This window comes from Corapipo altera, unplaced genomic scaffold (assembly GCF_003945725.1).
Source record: "Corapipo altera isolate COAL_440 unplaced genomic scaffold, ASM394572v1 48b, whole genome shotgun sequence".
Lineage (NCBI taxonomy): Eukaryota > Metazoa > Chordata > Aves > Passeriformes > Pipridae > Corapipo > Corapipo altera.
This window is the reverse complement of record NW_020884884.1, coordinates 4,067,798-4,087,880: the sequence shown is the minus strand read 5'-3', so window position 1 is coordinate 4,087,880 and position 20,083 is coordinate 4,067,798. Positions and strand designations below refer to the sequence as shown.

Genomic DNA, 20,083 nt, shown 5'->3' with positions numbered 1-20,083 from the left:
ACAAATGAAGTAATACAGTGTCAGGAATAATAAGATTGACTTGCTCTCAAAATTAGAAAAAAGCTCCAAAAACACAGGACCAATGAAACATATTAAGTATCTATTCAGACCTAACTTACACAGAGGAAAATCTTCATTTACCTAAACTGAAAGATTCATTATGGAATCTTTTACATAAATTTTCCTTTATTAATCAAACATTTCAAGATTTAACAATAAACATTTTTTCCTTAAATTTGTAACCAAGATAAGATACTAAAATGGCATTTCTACTGCTCTAAAAGAGACCATATTAGCCTTATTCTTGACTGAATCTTTCATTTACAGAATCAGATCTTCATGTTTGCTATTTATGTATACACTTCCCCCTTCAAACTCAGAGAGCATCCACAGAGCTCGATTATTGAAACTCTACCTTAGGTTCTTATAGTCAGTTGTGGAAAGACAAACATACTTTATTCAAATACAGGACTTCTTCCTCTGCCCATATACACTATATGACCCCACTTTTATTGATGTCCTTAGTAGGCTCAGAGTAAAAATCATGTTGTAAGAAGTAGTTTATTATTAATTTATAACTCACATAACAATTACAGCTATGTGTTTTTTCATACTTCACATAGCACTATATAGCAAAATGAGTTTTTAATTAAAGGCAAAATTAAAGTTGCTGCTGTGCTCTTTGATGTAATTTGCATTTAAAACTAGAGAATGTGAAGCAAATTCATTATTTCAAAGTACTCCGTGGTCAGGGCTGGAAGAATTGGAGTTTTGTTCAGATTCACTTACATGAATTTTACAAATAGGAAAGTTGAACACTTGTGATGTGGTCCATCATTCCCTCCCTTAGGGCGTGTTTCATCAACAGCAGTCCACCCATGTACTTTTAAATCAGTAGAAAACCCAGCTGTTGTGAGTAGGAGTCATAGAAGGCCTTAGTTAGTGCCCAGTCAACATACAGAACAAACCAAAAGAGCCATTGTTGGAAAAAGGCTGCCAGGTCATGTCATCTTACCTTGCACTGCCAAGCCAGCCAGTCGAATTCCCTGCTCAAATGAAGAAATTAATCGGCCATCAAGAACATCCTTTTTCACTTGTAGGTAATATTGGTATCTACAAACAAAAAAAGAGCATGAATTATAACACTCATGTTTTCACATTTCCTACAGAAAAAAAGACTGCTGAAAGAAAGAAAAATTCACCCCAAACAGGTCAGGCTGTTAAGCAGCAGTCTGCACCTGGCATCAGAAGCTCCACATTACCAAAACAAATTAATACAATTTCTACACGTACAATACTTCCAGGTGGATGAAAAGGAAAATAAGAAGTTCTAATTTGTGTTCCCTAGACCACATAGAAGAAACATATCTGCTGGGATTAGTGCTTTCATTTATAGAGGTTACTGAACACAACGCAATCACCAATGCAAAAAAAGGGATTGTTTCATATTTCTTCTGCTCTTTTGCTCCAGTGTCACCATTTTGATTGAAGAAAACCAGTTTTAGCAATATACATTGGTCTGCAGATGTAATTTTAACTGTGGCCATATAAAGGTCTTTTCAATTAGCATCTTTCATGTGTAAGAATGACTTAGACACACAAATCAAGCAAACTCACCTTCTAATATAATGCACTTTCTGATCTGCAGTAGCTAATCACAAGACAAACTGTGATAGCTAACCACACTAACAGAACTCACACATTTGGCCTTACATTTGTAATAGAGTAGATTAAGGTAAATAGGAAGCTTTCTACAAAACCCTTAATGAGTCACTGTCCCCATCCATGCATCCCCTTCTCCACTGAACTGGTCAAAGCTGCATGGGTATGGTAGCAGTCCCTTTGGCATATCAGGTTAGAGCCCCATGGAGACAGCTTCGTTATACAGTTGAGTTACAGCAATATACTGATCTCATGCTAATTAGCTTAAACTTTTGGTGCAGACATATGTAACCGGTCACATCTGAGATGAAACACAACTCCTTCCCCGCTGACACGCAACTCCTCATCAGGTCTGAGCCCAAAGGTCAAGGTACTGTACCAGTGTAGCCACAGTCCATGTGTGCACTCAGCCTTATGCTCCCAACCCCTAGATGCATCTGAGTGGCCCAAGTTATGAACCCCAAAAACCAACAAAGGGGGCTTTTTCAGGCTGTGACCAGGAATGGCAGTCTGGCTGCAGCTGAATCAGGTTAAGAGGTTACTGCATTCTTCAGCTGCATGCATGCTTGCTCCCTAAAATGGAGGGCATCCACTTAAGATGGCATGGTTTTAAAAAATAATTGCTTTAGATAAAATGGGGTAGAAAGAAATGATACACAAGTATACCAGCCAGTCCCAGAGACTGCAACCTCTGTGAGGAAGACAGCAAAGAGCAGTTAAAAGTCTGTGTGCAGTAAACTCCTAACTGGGCCCAACTGCAACCATTCCAGCACATCTGAGCTTACCTTTGAACCTTTTAGCACAGAAACTGTTCTGCTCTTGTTTTAGAGTGTAAGTTACCTTCCCAGCCCCAACCATAAAGGAGAATCACTACAACATCACCCCTTGTTACAGAGACTTCACTGCCTTAACTATACTTGCGAATGTTACCATTTAATTCTGTGTTGAGGCATTAGAAAAATATAATCTCATTTAAGATGCTCAGATTCAGCTTTCGCAAAGCCTAACAAAGATTAAAACTTCAGGGGATTTTGAAATTTGATTGAGAGAGGCCATGTAAAAAGCATATGGCTTCTCAGCTTGAGCCCTGTGCTTCAGCCACAAGTTTCGCACTTGCTTGGTCTAAGAGACAAACGGGCTTGTTTACACTTCTTTGCAATGACTAAATCCCAATTCTGAAAATACATATGCTTTCATAAAAGCTTGACATAAGCCACTTTATTAAGTATGCAGGTGAGCAAGTGCTCGCTGAATTTGGTCTTCCAAACTTGTAATCCCAAAAGCAGCTATTGGTGCCTATACATGTGAGTTACATATCCTAACAAGAAGAGTAAAACCCACATCTGCCATAAAGTTAGAGCTATTGTTAAACACAAAGTTAAGAGACTACATGAAAGTCAAATCAGAGTAAACTCTTACAGTGACATCCTAGATCTACAGAAGTCAAGAATGTCACCAGCTTCCATGACAACGTGATTTCAACCACAGTGTCCACATAACTATAAACCACAGAAAGAATTACTTAAGTAAGCATCACAAAAAATACAATGTCAGTGCAGTTACTGTAGTATCAAATATTACGACCTAGACTTTCAAAAGAACCATGATGTGGAGGGTTAGTTGCCATTTTAGTTGCCAATACTTCAGGAAAATTAAGACAGCGAACAACACCCACAATCTGAGAAAGACACATTTACAGGCATTCTCACCCAAACATCAGAAACAGGTTGTATTTAAAAATCTTAATACGAATATTCTACAATATTACAGAATCACAGAATGGGTTGGGTTGGAAGGAATCCTAAAGATCATCTAATAAGTTCAGAATTTATTATGTATTGCAGATTGATATACAGTAAGAGTTTAAAGGACATATATAATTAGTGCTCTGACATTAACTAACACGTGTATCCATGATGAAAAAGCTCATGGAGAAAGTTGTCAGCTTTCACAGGCTAACACTCTGAAATGCAATCACCCGCTATGGCTGACACCTGTTTCAATGGAAGTGCCAAAATAAACTGAAGAAGATTGAGGCAGAAACCTGTGGACTGTACTTGCTTCATCTTTGCCCCTGAACAACACTGACAAGTGACAACTACCTAAGCAGTCTCCAGTATCTCTTTTTAAGGTAGCTAAATAAAGCATGAAATGGGACATGTCCACATGAACTGGGGTGGCTAATTCCACTGTCAAGGCAGAGAAGGAGCATACCCTGGAGGAAGCTCCACTACAAGGCTCTAATAACTCCACCAGCCACAGATTCATGGCTCAGCCATGCTGCAAAACTGTGGTCAGACTCCCTGCCCAGCCAATGGAGAGAAGCAATTGGCCCATTTTCTGTCAGGGATTTGAGGCTTCTCCATCTGAAATTATGTTAAATGCTGTTATTATGTCAATATGCTAGCTGAGACTGCTCTTTGTTCGCTTGGATTGCAAAAGTAGATTTATAATTTGAGGGAAATCAAACATTTTAAAAATGCTTCAACTACGGATTCACTGAGGAAAGCTGTTCCAGGACAGCAGACAAAACATGCATTTCATAAGCCTTCTATGAGGTGGTTTAGTTGGGAAAGCAAATGGAAAGTGAACAAAAGACAAGTTTGCAATCTGCACCTCCAAATAATAAAAGACAAAAAATTTAAAATTAAGACTTACAAAGCTTCAGTCACTGAGCCATTCTGGCATATTAGGGGAGTGCAGGGCAGAAAAGACACTGGCATAGCCAAGTGGGCTGAGAGCTGAAATCTCCCACCTTTATTGTCCACTTTGGGTTAAACATTTTTAGCAGAGCCATTGTGCATTCAATATAATAAAAAAGGCTACTGCAGTTTGCCAGCCTGTAGCTAATTCCAAGGGGAATGGGAGTGGACAACAAGTCTAAGCAAAGCCATCATTATAACGATATCATTTCCCACAACTCTATTTAGCCAACACACAAACCATTAAAAGTATATTTGCATGTATTGCATCAAAAAGCACACTTTTTATAGAATAAAGAAGCTGCAACTAGACAACTATAAGACAACATCTCAAATCCAAAATAAACATCTGTATTTTAGCAATCCACACTACATGAGAGGAAAAAAACCAGCAAAAAACCCCACAAAACCCCAATAGTATTAGTAAGCAGGAGATAAGGGTACTGGTTTAAAATTTAATTGTAATACCCAGATTCAGATTCTGCTATAGCTGTGTAATTGTAGGGAAACTCCATTTGCCCATACAATTCTGCATAGACCTCCCAAGATCAGAGTTCACGTTTGTTCTCCTGTCACTTTAAAAAGGAACATGAGTGTTTGTATAGTGTCACTGAATTCATTGTACCCTTCCATCACCACTATTTATCTGATGTAAAACCGCTGTTGCTATTTTATACATGCAGAGAATAGCTACATTAATTTCACCAATTTTCATTCTTTTCAACAATCAATGTTTCAGACACCAAAAACCACACAGAATCTGGTCTGATCAATATGGGAAGCGAGATCTTTGTAGAGAAATTAAAGGTTTGTTTACAAAAGTAAGAATATGGGTTAGGTTTGCAGAGTAATTATACCGAGTCGTCAGGATTTTCTTACTAGTGATTTCCACAAAGAGCCACACGGCAAATACTTCCTTACCTTAATAATTACTCACTATTGTCAGATATACCAGCCTTGGTAATTAAGCAGCATCCAAATCTGCTAGGAATTGTACAAAAACAGAAGAAAAAAAATGCTTTTTGCCCAAGGGATTTACAATCTAACTGTATATTTTATACAAAATGGTGAAAGGATCAAGTTAATAAGGACTAATACTGTTTGAATACTGTGATGCGATCTGTCTGCATTTTTATTTTTTCCCTGGTTTTACTTTCCTTCTCTGTACATCAGGGACAGGAGGGGGGTTGGAATATACACATTATCTCTAGTGCAGCAGGAAACAACTTAAAAAGCTTTTTCTTTGATCAGTGTGTTTTATCTGGAAGTTTCAAGCTGGTATAAATACTTTACAGTTTCAGTACCAATAAATATTTACCTTTAGTGTATCTGAAAATAAATAAAGCACTACAAAACACGTATTAGTTACTCAAGAGGTACAACTCCTTTAAAATAATCTCTAATGATGCAATTACTGGCATGACTAACTTTTTTATAACTCATTAGGTACCATTTTGGCATCAAGCCTATCTGTTGGATAACTGCACAGCTATGTAGCTTAACTTCTTCTCTGAAGGAAGAGAGAACTGCTTTACCATTTCCTATATCCAAAATAAGAAGCCTTTGAGACTCAAAGGAGAAACAGATTGGTCCACAAGTTGTTCAGCTCAAGAATTTTAGCTCTTTTTTCAACTTCAAAAAACGATAGCAATTAGAGTACAATATGATCTTCTAAAATTAGGAACACAATAAAAGTCTCATTGAGTTACAACAACAGTCCAAGTCAGTTCATTTGGGTTTATCTTAGTATGGTAATACACTTCTGAGGAGAGACGCTGCAATGTACACTTGCGCAATAGTGTGCCCATAGGGGAAGTAGTTTCTCCAGAACAGAGGTCTTTTATCATTTACTAAAATTATTTTAAGCATTAGCTTTGATATTGATGTGTCCATTTTACACCTCACACCTTAAAACCTGCCATGATTTTGGCTGTGATACTATTTAGCAACAGGATTCCACAGACACCCATTTGCTACATTTGAAACAGAAGCTCGTTTTTTATTTTAAGGTCAAGGTCTTTCATATTTTCTCAGCCTTTGAGTTAGATGAACTTAGCTCTTCAATGGGTAACCAAAGGAACTAACTGATAATGACCAAAAAGTGATTTCTAATTATCTATTACATATTCGAGACAATCATATTACTACTTAATTCTTACTGGTTTCCTAAGAAAAATGTGCTTTAGATGTATTAGCGACCTTTAGCCCAATTTTATAGAGTATCTGAGGCACACAGCTGGTAAAGTTAGTCGTGCAAACTTGGGCAGGAATCCATGGCAGATTTGAGAGATGCAGGTTTTGTTTCCAAGTCTCAATCCAGAGCACTACTTACTGGATGCTGCTTATTTCAGTGCGTCATTCAATATCCTGCAACAAATCTGACTGCAAACTTGGACTGGATTTTATATGGCAAGAAAGGAAGGCAGGCAGACAAGACTGGTCTTTTCAGATACAACATTCAGTATATTGGCAAAGATGGTGTTATGATTTCCGGGTTTGAGCATTTTAGATGCAAGGATTCAATCAGCACATATTAATCTAAAGTCACTTTTAAAAAAAAGAGGTACATAGATTGATGATGTCATTGTCAGTAACACAGCGCTAATGCCTCATCTTTGCCACTTTAAAAATTTAGATGGTGTTGATAAACGGAACATCTCTAGTTCGCTTCTCTGGAATTTCATCAACTTCTCTCCCAGCACAAGTCTGATTTTTCACAGTACTAGACAATAGCCATTTTTCTGGGGTTTGTGTTAGAATATAAAAAACAACAGCAGTGCTTCCACTAACATAAGGGTAATATTTTTGGAAGGGTATTATTGAGAACAAGTCTACCACACCCTACTACAGATCTTCAGGAAGATCAGCAGACTTGCCAGAAAAAAAAGAGAGAAGGAGAAGAAAGAGTCTTTGTCGCACATGCAGGAGGAAATTCGTTCAGAAGCTCAAACTGTCAATGCCAACAGTAAAAACATAGTCATAACATTTTGTAGGGTAAGGACTCTTTGATCATAACAACCTTACAGGGTAGGTCAAGGTTAGCTTCAGGTAACTGAGAAATGAAGTTGTTCAAAAGCAGCATCCAACTGCCTCCATCCTGGTTTTCTTTACCAGCAGGATGGAAAACATGACTGAAACTAAAAGCAAAATAAATTAAATACATGGGAAAATTTGTGTCATTCCTTTCCTCTTTCCTAATGAGACAGAACAATGCTGGCATAGCATCATATTCACATACAGGACTGGAAGAGGAACACAGATTAAAAGACATATCACTCAATCTCTTTAAAAGCACCAGCTTATAGTTGAAGGGGAGAAGAGGCGACTTGGCTAAAACAGGCTAACTTCCCAATGATGGTCATTTTCCATTTGTTTTGATATGCAACCTGTGAGATAAGGACAAATAATGCACAGCCTGGATGCCTGGCTTGCTCAGTGAGCTGTAATGAAGAACACAGTGAAGGGACAGCTACCTCATTTGACCAGTGAAGTTCCTACCAAAGGCCAATGCCTCCCAAAGGTTAATGGGCAGCTACACAGTCAACTGCTGGCTAGAGCAGGAAATCCTTTGCACACCTAAAAATGGTCTGATGAAACTTTTGCACTGCTTAGTTGTTGTTTGCCGTCTCTATTTCAGCAGTTTATTACTGAAAGGTTGTTCATTTGCATGCATTCTCCAAAAGACAGTCTACTAAAATTTCAGATCTCCACCTCCTTCGATTCATTACACAGCTGGAAGATTTCAAAAGTAAATGCAAAGTATTTTCAGAGCAATAAGGTTATTGACTGACTCATACCAAAAAAAAAAAAAAAGGCAAATTTCTGCAGCAAAACTGAGCATTTAAAGAAAAGAATGTGTGTATTACAAATAGAAATCTGACTGTTCAGGAGGGCTTTATAACCTCCCACATGTAAGCAGCATATGCTTCCAGTATAACCTGGTATCAAAGCCTTGTAGGTCTTTGGTGTCCAGTGTTAAATGGATGGCTAGTGAAACCCTCAGCAGTTAGACAGGAGGTATCATCACGCTCAGCATCCTTATTGGCAACAAAAGACGGAACTTGGACTGTACAGAAGTGCTCTTCCAGTGTTTTTCTTTTCCTGCCATTTCTGATGGGACACAAGCACAGACATGTAACCCAGGCCTTGTTGCAGCCTGCAGACATGACACAAGCCTTCCAAAACACGCACTCCTTCCATAAGAGGCTAAGCCAGCAGATGCAGCTTTACAGTATCCACCAATTTCTCTCTATTTAAAAGAAACCCCCCAACCACAACAGGTCCATCCTCTGTACTGGTACTTTTTGTTAAGAGTGCGTTATACTTTTTTCATATTCCAAGTTCAAATAAACCCACAAATACAAAGTGAAACTTTAAATAAAAAGGCCAGTAATGGCATGCTTTAGCAAGAAAGGAAGGCATGCCACAACCTGATCTTGATTTTCTGCCCTTGAACTCTTGAATTAATTATAACAAATTACAGGGAGCCCCACTACAATTTATAAGCACAATAAACTCCCTTACAACCACCTATAATTTTATCAGAGTTAATCCAAATACCTAAAGAATTATACAGCACAAAACTCCAACATGCCTTTTAGAGTAAAAAAAAAAACAGGGGAAGCCATATTCTGTTTTCTTCTGAGCCCTCTCTCAGCAAAGGCTACGTTTGGTCTCTGCAAATTGGAGTCCAGCAAAGCCTGATAACACCATGACAGAATTCATCTGGAGTGGGATTACAAAAATAAAGCAAAGCAAAACAACCAAAATTATACAATGTGAAGAAATTTGTATTTTAGCATTTTAAGCTGAAAAGAACTCCATTCAATGCAAGCACAAACATTACACACAAAAAATAGAATAAAAACTTTGGAGTGAAAAGTTTATTATCTGTACATCTCTGAAAAAAGCAGTGTATCCATCTGGCTTGGGTTGAAGCATGTGCTAAATGTGTAGGTTGTCCTACTGACTTCACACTACTCACATCGTTAGGCTTAAAAACACACTTAACTATGTGCTTGTATCTCCTGAACTGAGCAAAACACTTGCATTTGGCTACAGAGATCCAAAAGTTACAGTCCAGGAGACTATTTTTTCTTTTTAGCTTCACTTTTTTTTTTTTGATTACAGAAAAAAAAGAAAAAAGAAAAGGTAGAACTGAGTTGAGTACGTGAATTGCAGCAATGCCACATACTGCTTTTCACACACAGACCTCAACAAGGTTGGGGTTTTTTTGGTGCAAACCCGTAAGGTCTCACACAACTGCTGTCTTCACCGTCACCTTTCTACTAACATGTTCTCCACCATTCCCATAAGGAGAAGGTTCTTCCTCCTTGCCCGTGAGCTGTGTGTGGCAGAGGCAGCTATCACTCTGGTGTGGGACTCTGGATAGTAAAACAATTCTACAAGTCATCACCTGTCCTTTGCTGCATGACACAAAACATGGGCTCCAACTACAAATAGGAGCTCCGACCACATATAGGCTTCACCTATATATAGGTGCTCACTCATACGACATGGTATGCAGCCTATGTGTCACTTCCCACTTGATTACTCACATCCTCAGAAGAGCAGGTCCCCCACACACAGAGCAACTCATGCACGCAAATCTTTAGATGGTACAAAACAAAAAAAGTCCATAAACGGCAGTTGTGAAGACCCGTCCTCACAAAGATACAAAAATGAAAAGATGAGCCATGGCTATGTATGCTGAAGACTTCTAAACATCAGAAGAGTACTTTCCTGATTTGGAACTAGATTTCTGCAAAAATTACATTAGATCCCAAAAAGTTAATAATAGCCAAGATTTACTTCCTTTATTCATATGTGCTGACTCAGTTCAAAATATGCTGTTCCCTGCCCTGAAAAACAAGGCAGCTAACCTTCAAGCTTCATCTAGTGTGGGAAAAGGTGGTTTAAGTTACATATGGAAGCAATATGAGTCAACAGTTTGAAAATTCTCCTGGTAGCCAGCCAGGTTAATGGTCAAGCAGGTTAGAATATCATGCTAAAAAAATGTAGTGAGTTAACTAGAACATATGTATACTCTGCAACACTGAAAATAAATAGATAACTTATACTTTAAATTGGGATTAAGTACATGTATAACTATTTTTCAGACCCAAAACAAACATGAAGACTTCTCATTTCCCCGTTCTCTCCCCCTTATTGTGCCGATTGGAACAATAAAATAAAATGTATACAGCATATATGCCCCATTTCACTTTTTAACATATATATTTTAAATATTTTCCTCCCATTCAGCTCTAAACTCTGGAATGACCCAAGTCCACCAGGTTTTTCTGGCTAAATGTACTGCTGTGCACTGATGCAAAAGCTGAACCAAGTGAACACATATACCAGTGAACAACCTGTATGCATATATAAGCATCCAGAAGCATATCACAAAATAATTGGTTTGTGGGTGCAGAGCAGCATGCAAGTGTATTCAGGTGTTACTTTATTCAAAGAGCAAGTGAACATGTTCAAACTTACAAAAGAATGTGTGCTTGACCTGAACTTTTAAAAAATAATAAATGCTCTGGTAGCCTGCAGTGAAACCTTGTTCATGAATTTATAGAGCTCATTTACAAAATCCTATCAGTGAAACCTTTAGGTAGTATCCCAACCCCACATAATCAATATCTGAGAAAGCTCCATTGATTTAGTGGAATTTTGCCTTGTAGGGAGGTAAAAACCCAGTCCATTGGCTACTGCCTTTTACAGTAATCTGCCCTGGCAATAAAGAAAACACTGCTTGAAATGTGACACAATGAAGTTGCTGCCTATCTATAGGTCATCAGTACAACAGCTTGTATTCCTGTGAAAAGATTGTTGAAACACCTACATTAGTGCTCACTGCCAGCAGAAAACAGGAAAACTCAGGTTGCTTCCATCTCCCAGAGAGCTTGGTGACCCTAATGTTTCCACAGGAATAACTGAAAACAGTCACCCCACACATCAGTAAATCATGCAATAAAATCACAGCCCAGGAAGTTGTAGCGACCCCGTGAATACAACCCTGCAAAAGTGAACACAGCTCTGATAACAACAGGAGGTTGCCAGAGAAATATGTCAATCAGTGCCCTGTTGGTTAGGTAAAAGAGATCCATTTCATGAAATGAATAATTATTCTTTGTAAAAGCTTCAAAAACAGCTGAAGATATCAAGTGCAAAAGCAGCTGCCAAAGATAAAACAGTGAACCAGTAAACATCTCAGTGCACAGGAATCTGACATCTTCCGACATTGAGATTTCTGCCAAATTCTTGTTGAGATTTTCAGCTGCATAAGGGCCTCCACACAAATGCTTCTTTTAAACACATTTGGAGACTTCAGGGTTGTACTGACATCCAATGGCAGCTTCTTTAGCATTATACCTTGCCAGCAAGGTAGAAGAAATATTAAAAGTATTCGGTTGTCTGAAAAAGGGTAATTTTAGAACTAGTTTTCAAGGTTTATGTCTCAGCTACAAGGGAGGGGGAAAAGTTTGCTCCAGTCTGCAGTATAAACCTCAAAATTCAAAAAATTTTATTGAAGACTGGCAGTGCTACTATAACCAAGATTTCCACTGTCTGCTGAATTCTCAAACTTTAAGAAGCAGTTAGAAATCCCAATCAAAAACCACAGATCTGTTTGCTCACATGCTGCTGCTACTGGTTTGACCTTTCTTCTGATGCTGTAGGCAAATTTCAGACATCTATCTGGGACTTCTAAATAGTAGACCAATGAGCCACAGTTCCCCTTTTCAAAACACACAGTAGAAAAGAGAGAATGAATCACCTGTAAAAGTGATGCACAAGAGAAGAATCCTGAATCATGCTGGGGAAATGCCCATTTCTTCTCACTGATTACACAGGAAGTCTAGAGCAACCTTCACTCTTTAAGGCTTCATCAAGAGAAACTACATGACTGAGACAGGACTGATCTGTGTCATGAAGACTTTAAGTAGTATATTCCCTAGCAGTCTGTATTTCCCTAAGGAGAAACTGCCAGTCACCACTATTGCATCATATGGGAAGACAAACAGAATACTAGCCCCAATCTAGGTAACATACTCATCTGTCAAAAACAGTGCCTTAAACTGCACTGGAAGACAAGTCAGCAGCAGCATACCAATCTGTGAGGTACACCATAATGCTGACCATGTGCACAGTGCTCCCTAATGAATGGGTAACCTCATTCTGCAGTGACATACATAGTTACTACATCTTAAGGGGAAAAAAGGCAGTCAGGTGGTTTGCAATAATCTAAATGACAAAGGCAGTGAGCGGTACAGTTCATAGACTACAGGAGGAATTATCCCTTTCATCTTCATTTGAGGAGACAGAAGTGCCCATTAGCCTTTATGTGAGATTCAAGCAGCTAGGGATGACAAGTGTCTTCCCTTCTTCCACTGTTCTCCTCCTTTCTCCCATAAACCAAAAAAAATGAAGAGAACGCGTATTTTTTTCTTAGAGAAAGCAAAATCAGTCCGTCACAGTAACTATCTCTATAGCTGTTATACTAAAATTTCACAGAAGAGGAGGAGAACAGACGTTGTGTATTCAGTACATTTCAGATTAACTTCCAATCTTCATACTGTTAGCCACAAGTGAGAAATCAGAAACAGATATCTGTTTTTATGCACCTGTTGGCAGATGCATAAACATGCACAATGCCTTCTCCCAAATAATGATTTGCTTAATAAGACCCTAATATGAACAGGTCAGAAACAAGCTTTCAAAAGTTGGGCAGGGCAATTTCAAGTGAAGTGGATGATAGGCTGCTCCTCTCTCATAAGAAAACAAGCACCATTTCGCCTTTACTTTGAAACTGTCTCATTTATGCAAACGTTCTTTCTATTTAATGTGCAACAAGAGTCTACTTTCTGATTCTCTTTTTTCTCCTCAATTAAGAAGCAAAAGGAAGCAGTTCTAGTACCAGTATGATACTAGAATTCCATGGGCTTGTTTATTTTCATAAAAGTGTATTAAAATAGGGGTTATTTTTAGGCTAGCAAATTACTTCTCGCATCTCTTCCATGCTGCTAAAAACCAAGTCCTCTGCTCTGTGCAACCTATCAGTTCAGAGGGATGACTCCATATATAAAATTTATACTGATGCAATGTAACAATACAACCATAAAACTGAACTGCATCCACTTACCAAGCGCTTCCAGACCCTAAATATTCTTACCTTTGGCCAATCCCAATGGGAGGTGCAACTAACACCACCTATCTGCTCAAAATCAAGGCCTTTGATGTAGTTTGAGACCGCTGGAAACACTGAAAAGGCAATGTCACCGACGCCCTGAGACGCTGCCATTTTTCCAGCACATAGTAGCATTCCCATTTGAAACCAAATTTTTAAAACATTGTAACTGCTGCATAGCAAAGCCAAGGAACCACATTTCTCCTGCCTCTGCTGCTGTTTCAGATTTTTAAGCTACAAGACAACCTCAGCTTCTGTAATCTCTTCTCAGTGCTCTCTCTGATGTCAGTAGTGAAAAGGAGCCTAGATTTTTAAAAAGCTTTCAGGTTTATTCTTGGTATATGCACACCAGGAAATACTTCACCCCCAAAATTATTCACAGTTAATTTAGTCCAAATTATCTTTTCTCTTCATGCAATGCAGAGTGCCATGAAGTATAAACGAAAGGAGCAATTCTGCCTGACACAGTTGTTGAGAGTAAATTCCTAGACTAGGTTTCTTGTAGAGTTTAAAAGTACAAGTAGATCTAGCAAGGTTGTGTTGTTAAATACAACTCCAGCTGTGTAAGCAGAAGCTTACTATCCCTACACTTGTGCTCTTGCCTTAAGACATTCTCCAGTTCAAAGAAAGCAAGACACAATTTTCCACTTCATTCCAAGAAGTAGGTAAGTTAGGTTGTTCTACTGCCAATTACAGCAAGATTTAAAATCACTTTTCAGTACTACTTAAGATAACTGGTTACTAGCACAAAACAAGAAAAGGGGACACATTCAGATCATACAAGCGAACTTTCAACAGATTTTGCATAAATGCACATGCACACAAAATGGGTACTGCTAACAACACAGTTAGGACTACGCAATCATATGTGTGTGTAGCACTGGGAAATCTGACAGAAGAAAGCCAAGGACTAAGAAGAAACAAGGTTTAAACAGAAAAGAACTGATGTTCTAGTTTGCCACAGTGCTCTTCCACCTGACACAAGTGCTTGTCACCAAGCAGTGGTGAGGACAGCTTCCTCATACTCTGAGAAAAAGAAACAGTAGGTGTGACTCATCCTAACATGCCTCTTCATACATAAAGCAAGCTCTCCAAGCAGAAGTCCATATTTCTAGCCTCATCATCATTTTGACTGTCAGATAACACAAAATAAATATATAGCCCACTTAAATAGCTTTTGTTTCCTTGCAGGAAGGCAGAAGACTCCTTCTCCTGCAACAGAAGTTGGTAAGACCTTCAAAACAAGTTTCAAAATGCTTAATGTATTTCCTTCTCTTTAAGGATCATTAAATGTCTCAAGTATTAGCTTCAGTCTTGTGGACCTTCAGCTCTTCTTTCTGGAATTAAGGTTCAATCATGACCACCTCTGTAATCAAGACACATTTTTAACACAGTGGTTTGCAGCTGTGTCCTAATCGTAAACAGTCACTTCCTCTGGTGACCAGGAACAGGACATGAGGAAATGGGATGAAGTTGCTGTAGGGGAAGTACTTACACAGGGATTATAAAATAGGGACAAAGCATGGCCTGTTGTGATAAGACAAGGGGTAATCATTTTAAACTAAAAGAGGGTAGATTTCTCCAGATATAATGAAAAAATTATTTACAGTGAGGGTGGTGAAGCCCTGGAACGGGGCCCAGAGAGGTGGTGGATGTTCCATCCATGGCAACATTTAAGATCAGATTGGGTACCCTGATCTAGCTGAAGAGGTCCCTGCTCATTGTCTGGGGGAGTTGGGGGATTTGGACTAGATGACTTTTAAAGGTCACTTCTAGCCCAAACTATCCTATTATTCTTCTGCGATTCTGAGTTCAGATTGGACATTAGGAAAGGGTTCTTCACCCAGAGGGTGCTCAGTCACTGGAACAGGATCCCCAGGGAAGTGACTACAGCACTAAGCCTGGCAGAGTTCAAGGAGCATCTGAATGATGCTTTGAACCACATGATTTAATTTTAGGTAGTCCTCCCTGGAGCAGGGAGTTGGACTCCGTGATTGCTATGGGCCCCTTCCAACTCGAAAGATTATGTGATTCAATGAATTCTCCTCTGTCCTCCTGTCCACACCTACACTTTCTATCCATTTGGCTCCTGCACTTTTGAAACGGATGCACAACTAATGTGTCATTATATCTGAAGTTTTACAGACCATGAATCAATCCCCCTCAAAGCCATATTATTATTGAAGAATGCTATTTCTTTGTTTGGTAAAACTAGGTATTCTTTTTCATTCTGGTTTTTCAAAGCTATAGAGTATTTGGAGTCATACCTCTCATGTCTTTGCTTCCTTGCTCTTTACCAATCTAGTTTGAGTTTTGTTTTGAACATCTAAAAAAATCCCAGACTGAAATTCATATCATTATCTCATTTCAAGAGCTGCAAAGTTTAGGGAAAAGCCTAACATAGTAAAAATCACAAGATACTAAGTGCCTTTTCCCAAGTGCAAATGCCTCCAGTAGCATGATTGGCATGGAAGGATTCAACCCGGACTACCTAAGACCAGAGAGGAAGCTCCCCCACTATGTGTAAATGGTGTAACATTACTATACGAGAAGAACAGAAACTCAAAATGTAGCTTTTGCTGCCATTTAAAAGGATCCAACAAAAAAAATTAGAGCACTCCAAAAGTATCTGTTCTACTAAAATTTCCCATCAGGAAAGTAATATGTTAGAACATGTGACTTAGCCCCTGAACACAAAATTAGTATTATTTCCTTACCATCAGATATAAATGTGAATCTGCCTAATGCCAAGACATTCCTGTTACATTTCTAACCATCACAGCCACTGCCTTCAAAACACACTAAAGCAAGAATGCAGGTTGAAGTATCCTACACTGTATTTATAGTTATGCAATACTATTTTTTAGAGTTGCTACATATGTACTGCCCAACCACACACATGAAAACATTCACTTTCTGGTCTAAAAGCACAGTATAATGTAATAGATTAGATCTAAGTATCAACAGTTTCTTAAAATATCTGACACAAAGAGCTCAGCTTTCAATAACTAACACACAGAGAACAAGCTCCCCTTTCACTGAAGAAAGTCAGCTGGGAGAAGGGTTTGCCCTCCTCAGCAAATATTTTATAAACAGGGAATTAATGTTGAATCTTAGGTCTGCCTTGAAGGAGTTCTTACTTTTAAGTCAAAGTTTAAACATCCACTAAAATACACATGCAAAAAGAACCAACTCAAGAATATTACTGAAAAGTAAAACAACACATACACTGCAATAATATGAACACAAGAAAACCCAAGCAAATACTGCACATTATTTGTTGTTGCTGTCCTCTAAAAAAAACACATGAAAGCTAATTAAGTATCAGCTTGTTTACAAGGCAGGTACAAGCCTAATGTGTGTGTTTTATGCTGTAGTAGCCACTAATATTAAAAAAGTCTAATAATTAAATCAAAACAATAAAACCATCAAAGGAGCACCAAAATGCAAACATCCCAGACTGTCTAAGCCTGGGTGGCCACCCAAGGCTCGTAGGACTCATCCAGCTTGCATGCAGTTCCAGAGCTGCTCCCTTGCCTGGCCTACAGGAGCCCAAATTCCTGCAGCTAGAAGGCAGGGGGGAAGAAAAAAAGAAAAAAATATTAAAAAGGTTGACATTACCAAGTTACTCCAGGACCCATTCACAGTCTTGTCCAACAGAAGGGAGCTGGGATCCCTGGGGACTCAGGACTCCCTGGGGGTTCACAACTGCCTCCACTTAGCAATGAATCCCATAGTTTGCCTTTCTCCCAGCCTTGGGAGATATGGTGCAGTTCCAGTCATGAGATGATCAGCACTGAGACCACGAATAAGACAGGGACCTGTAGGGTCAGGCTGGCTGGCAACTGCCATTTATAACTAAAATAGAATTCTGTTCCAGCAGAAATTTCTTTGCCTCACATTGATTTATAAAATTTGAGCCGCAGAGTTCTTTTTGAGAACCACTGGCATAAAAAACCCAAAATCCTATGGGTCTATCAGTTGCGTAGTAACAAGACAGCCACACAACCAGTCAGAGTCCTTCACTTCAGGAAAGCACAGTCAAGGATGTCTGGAACAAATCTGATGGTACACACTGTGCTGTTTTTTCCAATGCACTGCGATACACAAAATAATTATTTTGGACAATGAAGCCAAATCAACCACCATGAACTCAAAGGTACAAACAGAGACTTCTCAGACAGCCACAAGCTGCAGGTGTGACCAACCATAAAAACCAAAGCAGCCTTATGTACCTTTACAGCCTTAACAGCCAAAAGAGTTCCACATCACTAAGCTTGCCACAAAACCAGGCTGTCACAGGAGGATAGATACATAATATTCAGCCTTAACATAAAAATTAAAGCACAGTGTAAGGTGTAGTGACTAGTTGAAAAGACAACAGTGACTGGTAGAAAACTGCAGTTGATTGTACTTTATTAAAAGCTAGCAACACTGCAGGATGTGAAACTTTAGTTTGTTCCAAAAAAAAAAAAAAAAAAAAAGGGGAAAGCACAGCAGACTAAAAGCAAAGATAAGCTCAAGTAGGTGAGACATTTAACAAGGACATTTTTGAAGGGAAGCAAAAATCCAGGATTTGTTAAAATAGATTTGCCAAAACATTTTTCCCTATAAATATGAAGCAGTCAAACACTAATTTTTTTCCCTCTACATTATCCTCATATGATTCAAAAATTCATACAGTCCTAAGAGTCTGTAGCTCTGTACACTTAAGAAGAATGTCTTCACTTAACACTTGTAGAAAAATAAAGAAAGCGAAAGGCAGGGAATTGTGAAGAAGAATTATTTCCTTCAAAGACAGACAGAAAAAAAACAGCTAGAAGAAATGGTGAAGAAAAGGGTATGGAAATAAAATATCAGAGAAAATAAATGTTCGCTTAGTTTCAGAAGGATAAGCTTGAGGCTGATTTTTCACAGATCCTCCAGAAAAGAGGCTTGGGAGCCACATGCTCTAATTTTCCACCTGCGAACACATTCATTCCCACACTTTGCAGGTGCAGCCATTCCATTCCAAACACTGCTTCCTTTCACAGGAAAGCTGTACAGCACGTTCTTCTGGGAAAATGCAGAGCTGACAGCTGAACTTGGGGCAAAAGCCCAATGTAGCACAGTGCAGATCCTGGAATATGTCCCTCCCTAAAGAACTGTGCATACCAGAACTAACCTGCACAGCACCACGGGGACCCAGCCCCAGGGTGGCCACCCACACTAGGAGCTGCTCTCATTCCACAGGATTATGTCCCAGTCTGCAACAGCACAAACACCACTGGACATTACTAACCGCAAAGTACATAGTAAGACACTGAAAACTTTTTCCAGGAAAGAAAAAAGAAAACCAAATGAAAGCACCCCTTCATTCCTTCACAGGAGGCACAGCAGTATAACATGATAAGACACAGGTACTGTGGAGAGCAAAATGTGACTTCAGTTTTCCCTTAGAACTGTGGTAAAGGAGTGGAGGGAAAGAAAAAGGCCATGGATTGTCTGATAGTTGTGCAGAAAGCAGCATCGCACCCACATTTTCAGAAAGCCACAAGAGTGTGTGGGTTCTCTGTTTTTGGAACAAGAGCACAGTGAAAGCAAGCTTGTTTACTTTATACACTGTACCAAGACTTTTTTTTAAAATAAATGGTTGAAAGGATGCCTCCTCTCTGAGGAGTTAGCAGAAAATAAAAGGCAGATTTATATGTCTAATCTATGCGAATATCTACTCTACAGGGCATCACAAAGACTGCTTTATATCAGACAGTATGCAGATCCCAGGTGCTTTAGATATGCCAAAAACCTGCACAGCATCTCCACCTGCGATGGCTGCTCGCTGAGAACAGCTGGATGACTAAAAAGAGGTTGTCTAAGTAGCCTTTCATGAAAAATGCCTTTTGCTAATGTGCCAATCCCCATACTCCCACCCAAATTACTCCTGATGTAGCTGCCATTGAGTCTGAAGAGGGGGGTTTTTTGGGTTTTGTTTGTTTTGGTTATAATTTGGTTTATCACAAATTGTTCTAGAAATTTTCAAATTATAGCAATAACAATATAGTGAAACTCCTACTGACACCTTAAGAAGTTATCATGGGGTTTTAAATAATCTGTGGAAATGGAAAACATCTGTGGGACTGGGCACCAGTAAAATGCCAGGACCAGCAGTCAAGGAGATGCTGGAATCACTTAGATCTTGGAGAAGACAGGATTAAGATCAGGGAATATACGCAGATGGGAGCCTCAACTCAAGAGAAAAGAAATAGGGTAGAAAAAGTAGGGAAGTAAGTGGTCTAGAGGGTAGGAATTTGCTTTCCTAGGAGAGGGGCTAATGCCGAGACTACAATGCTATTACACTGAAAATAAGGCATAGAAATATTATTTATGTCATGGTCATTACCAGAAAGAAAAGACAGGTACTGTATAACTGGTGTCAGCTTTCTGTAAGTTTCCCCAGGACAGGTCAAGAAACATGTCTGCCCTGAGAAGCCTTGCCATTCCCACTCAGAACCACGAACAGAACAAGACTGACAATGTCCTGCTGGTGCTT

General features: G+C 39.0%; 1 protein-coding gene across 1 annotated transcript in view; it reads right to left on the bottom strand.

Annotated features, from left to right (window-relative positions):
- Positions 1-20,083, bottom strand: part of PTPN14 (protein tyrosine phosphatase, non-receptor type 14) — a 110,938-nt gene that overhangs the window by 38,271 nt on the left and 52,584 nt on the right. Inside the window, exon 4 of the mRNA XM_027641365.1 lies at positions 1,016-1,113. Coding sequence (XP_027497166.1) covers positions 1,016-1,113 — 98 coding nt within the window. The remainder of the gene's footprint in view (positions 1-1,015; positions 1,114-20,083) is intronic.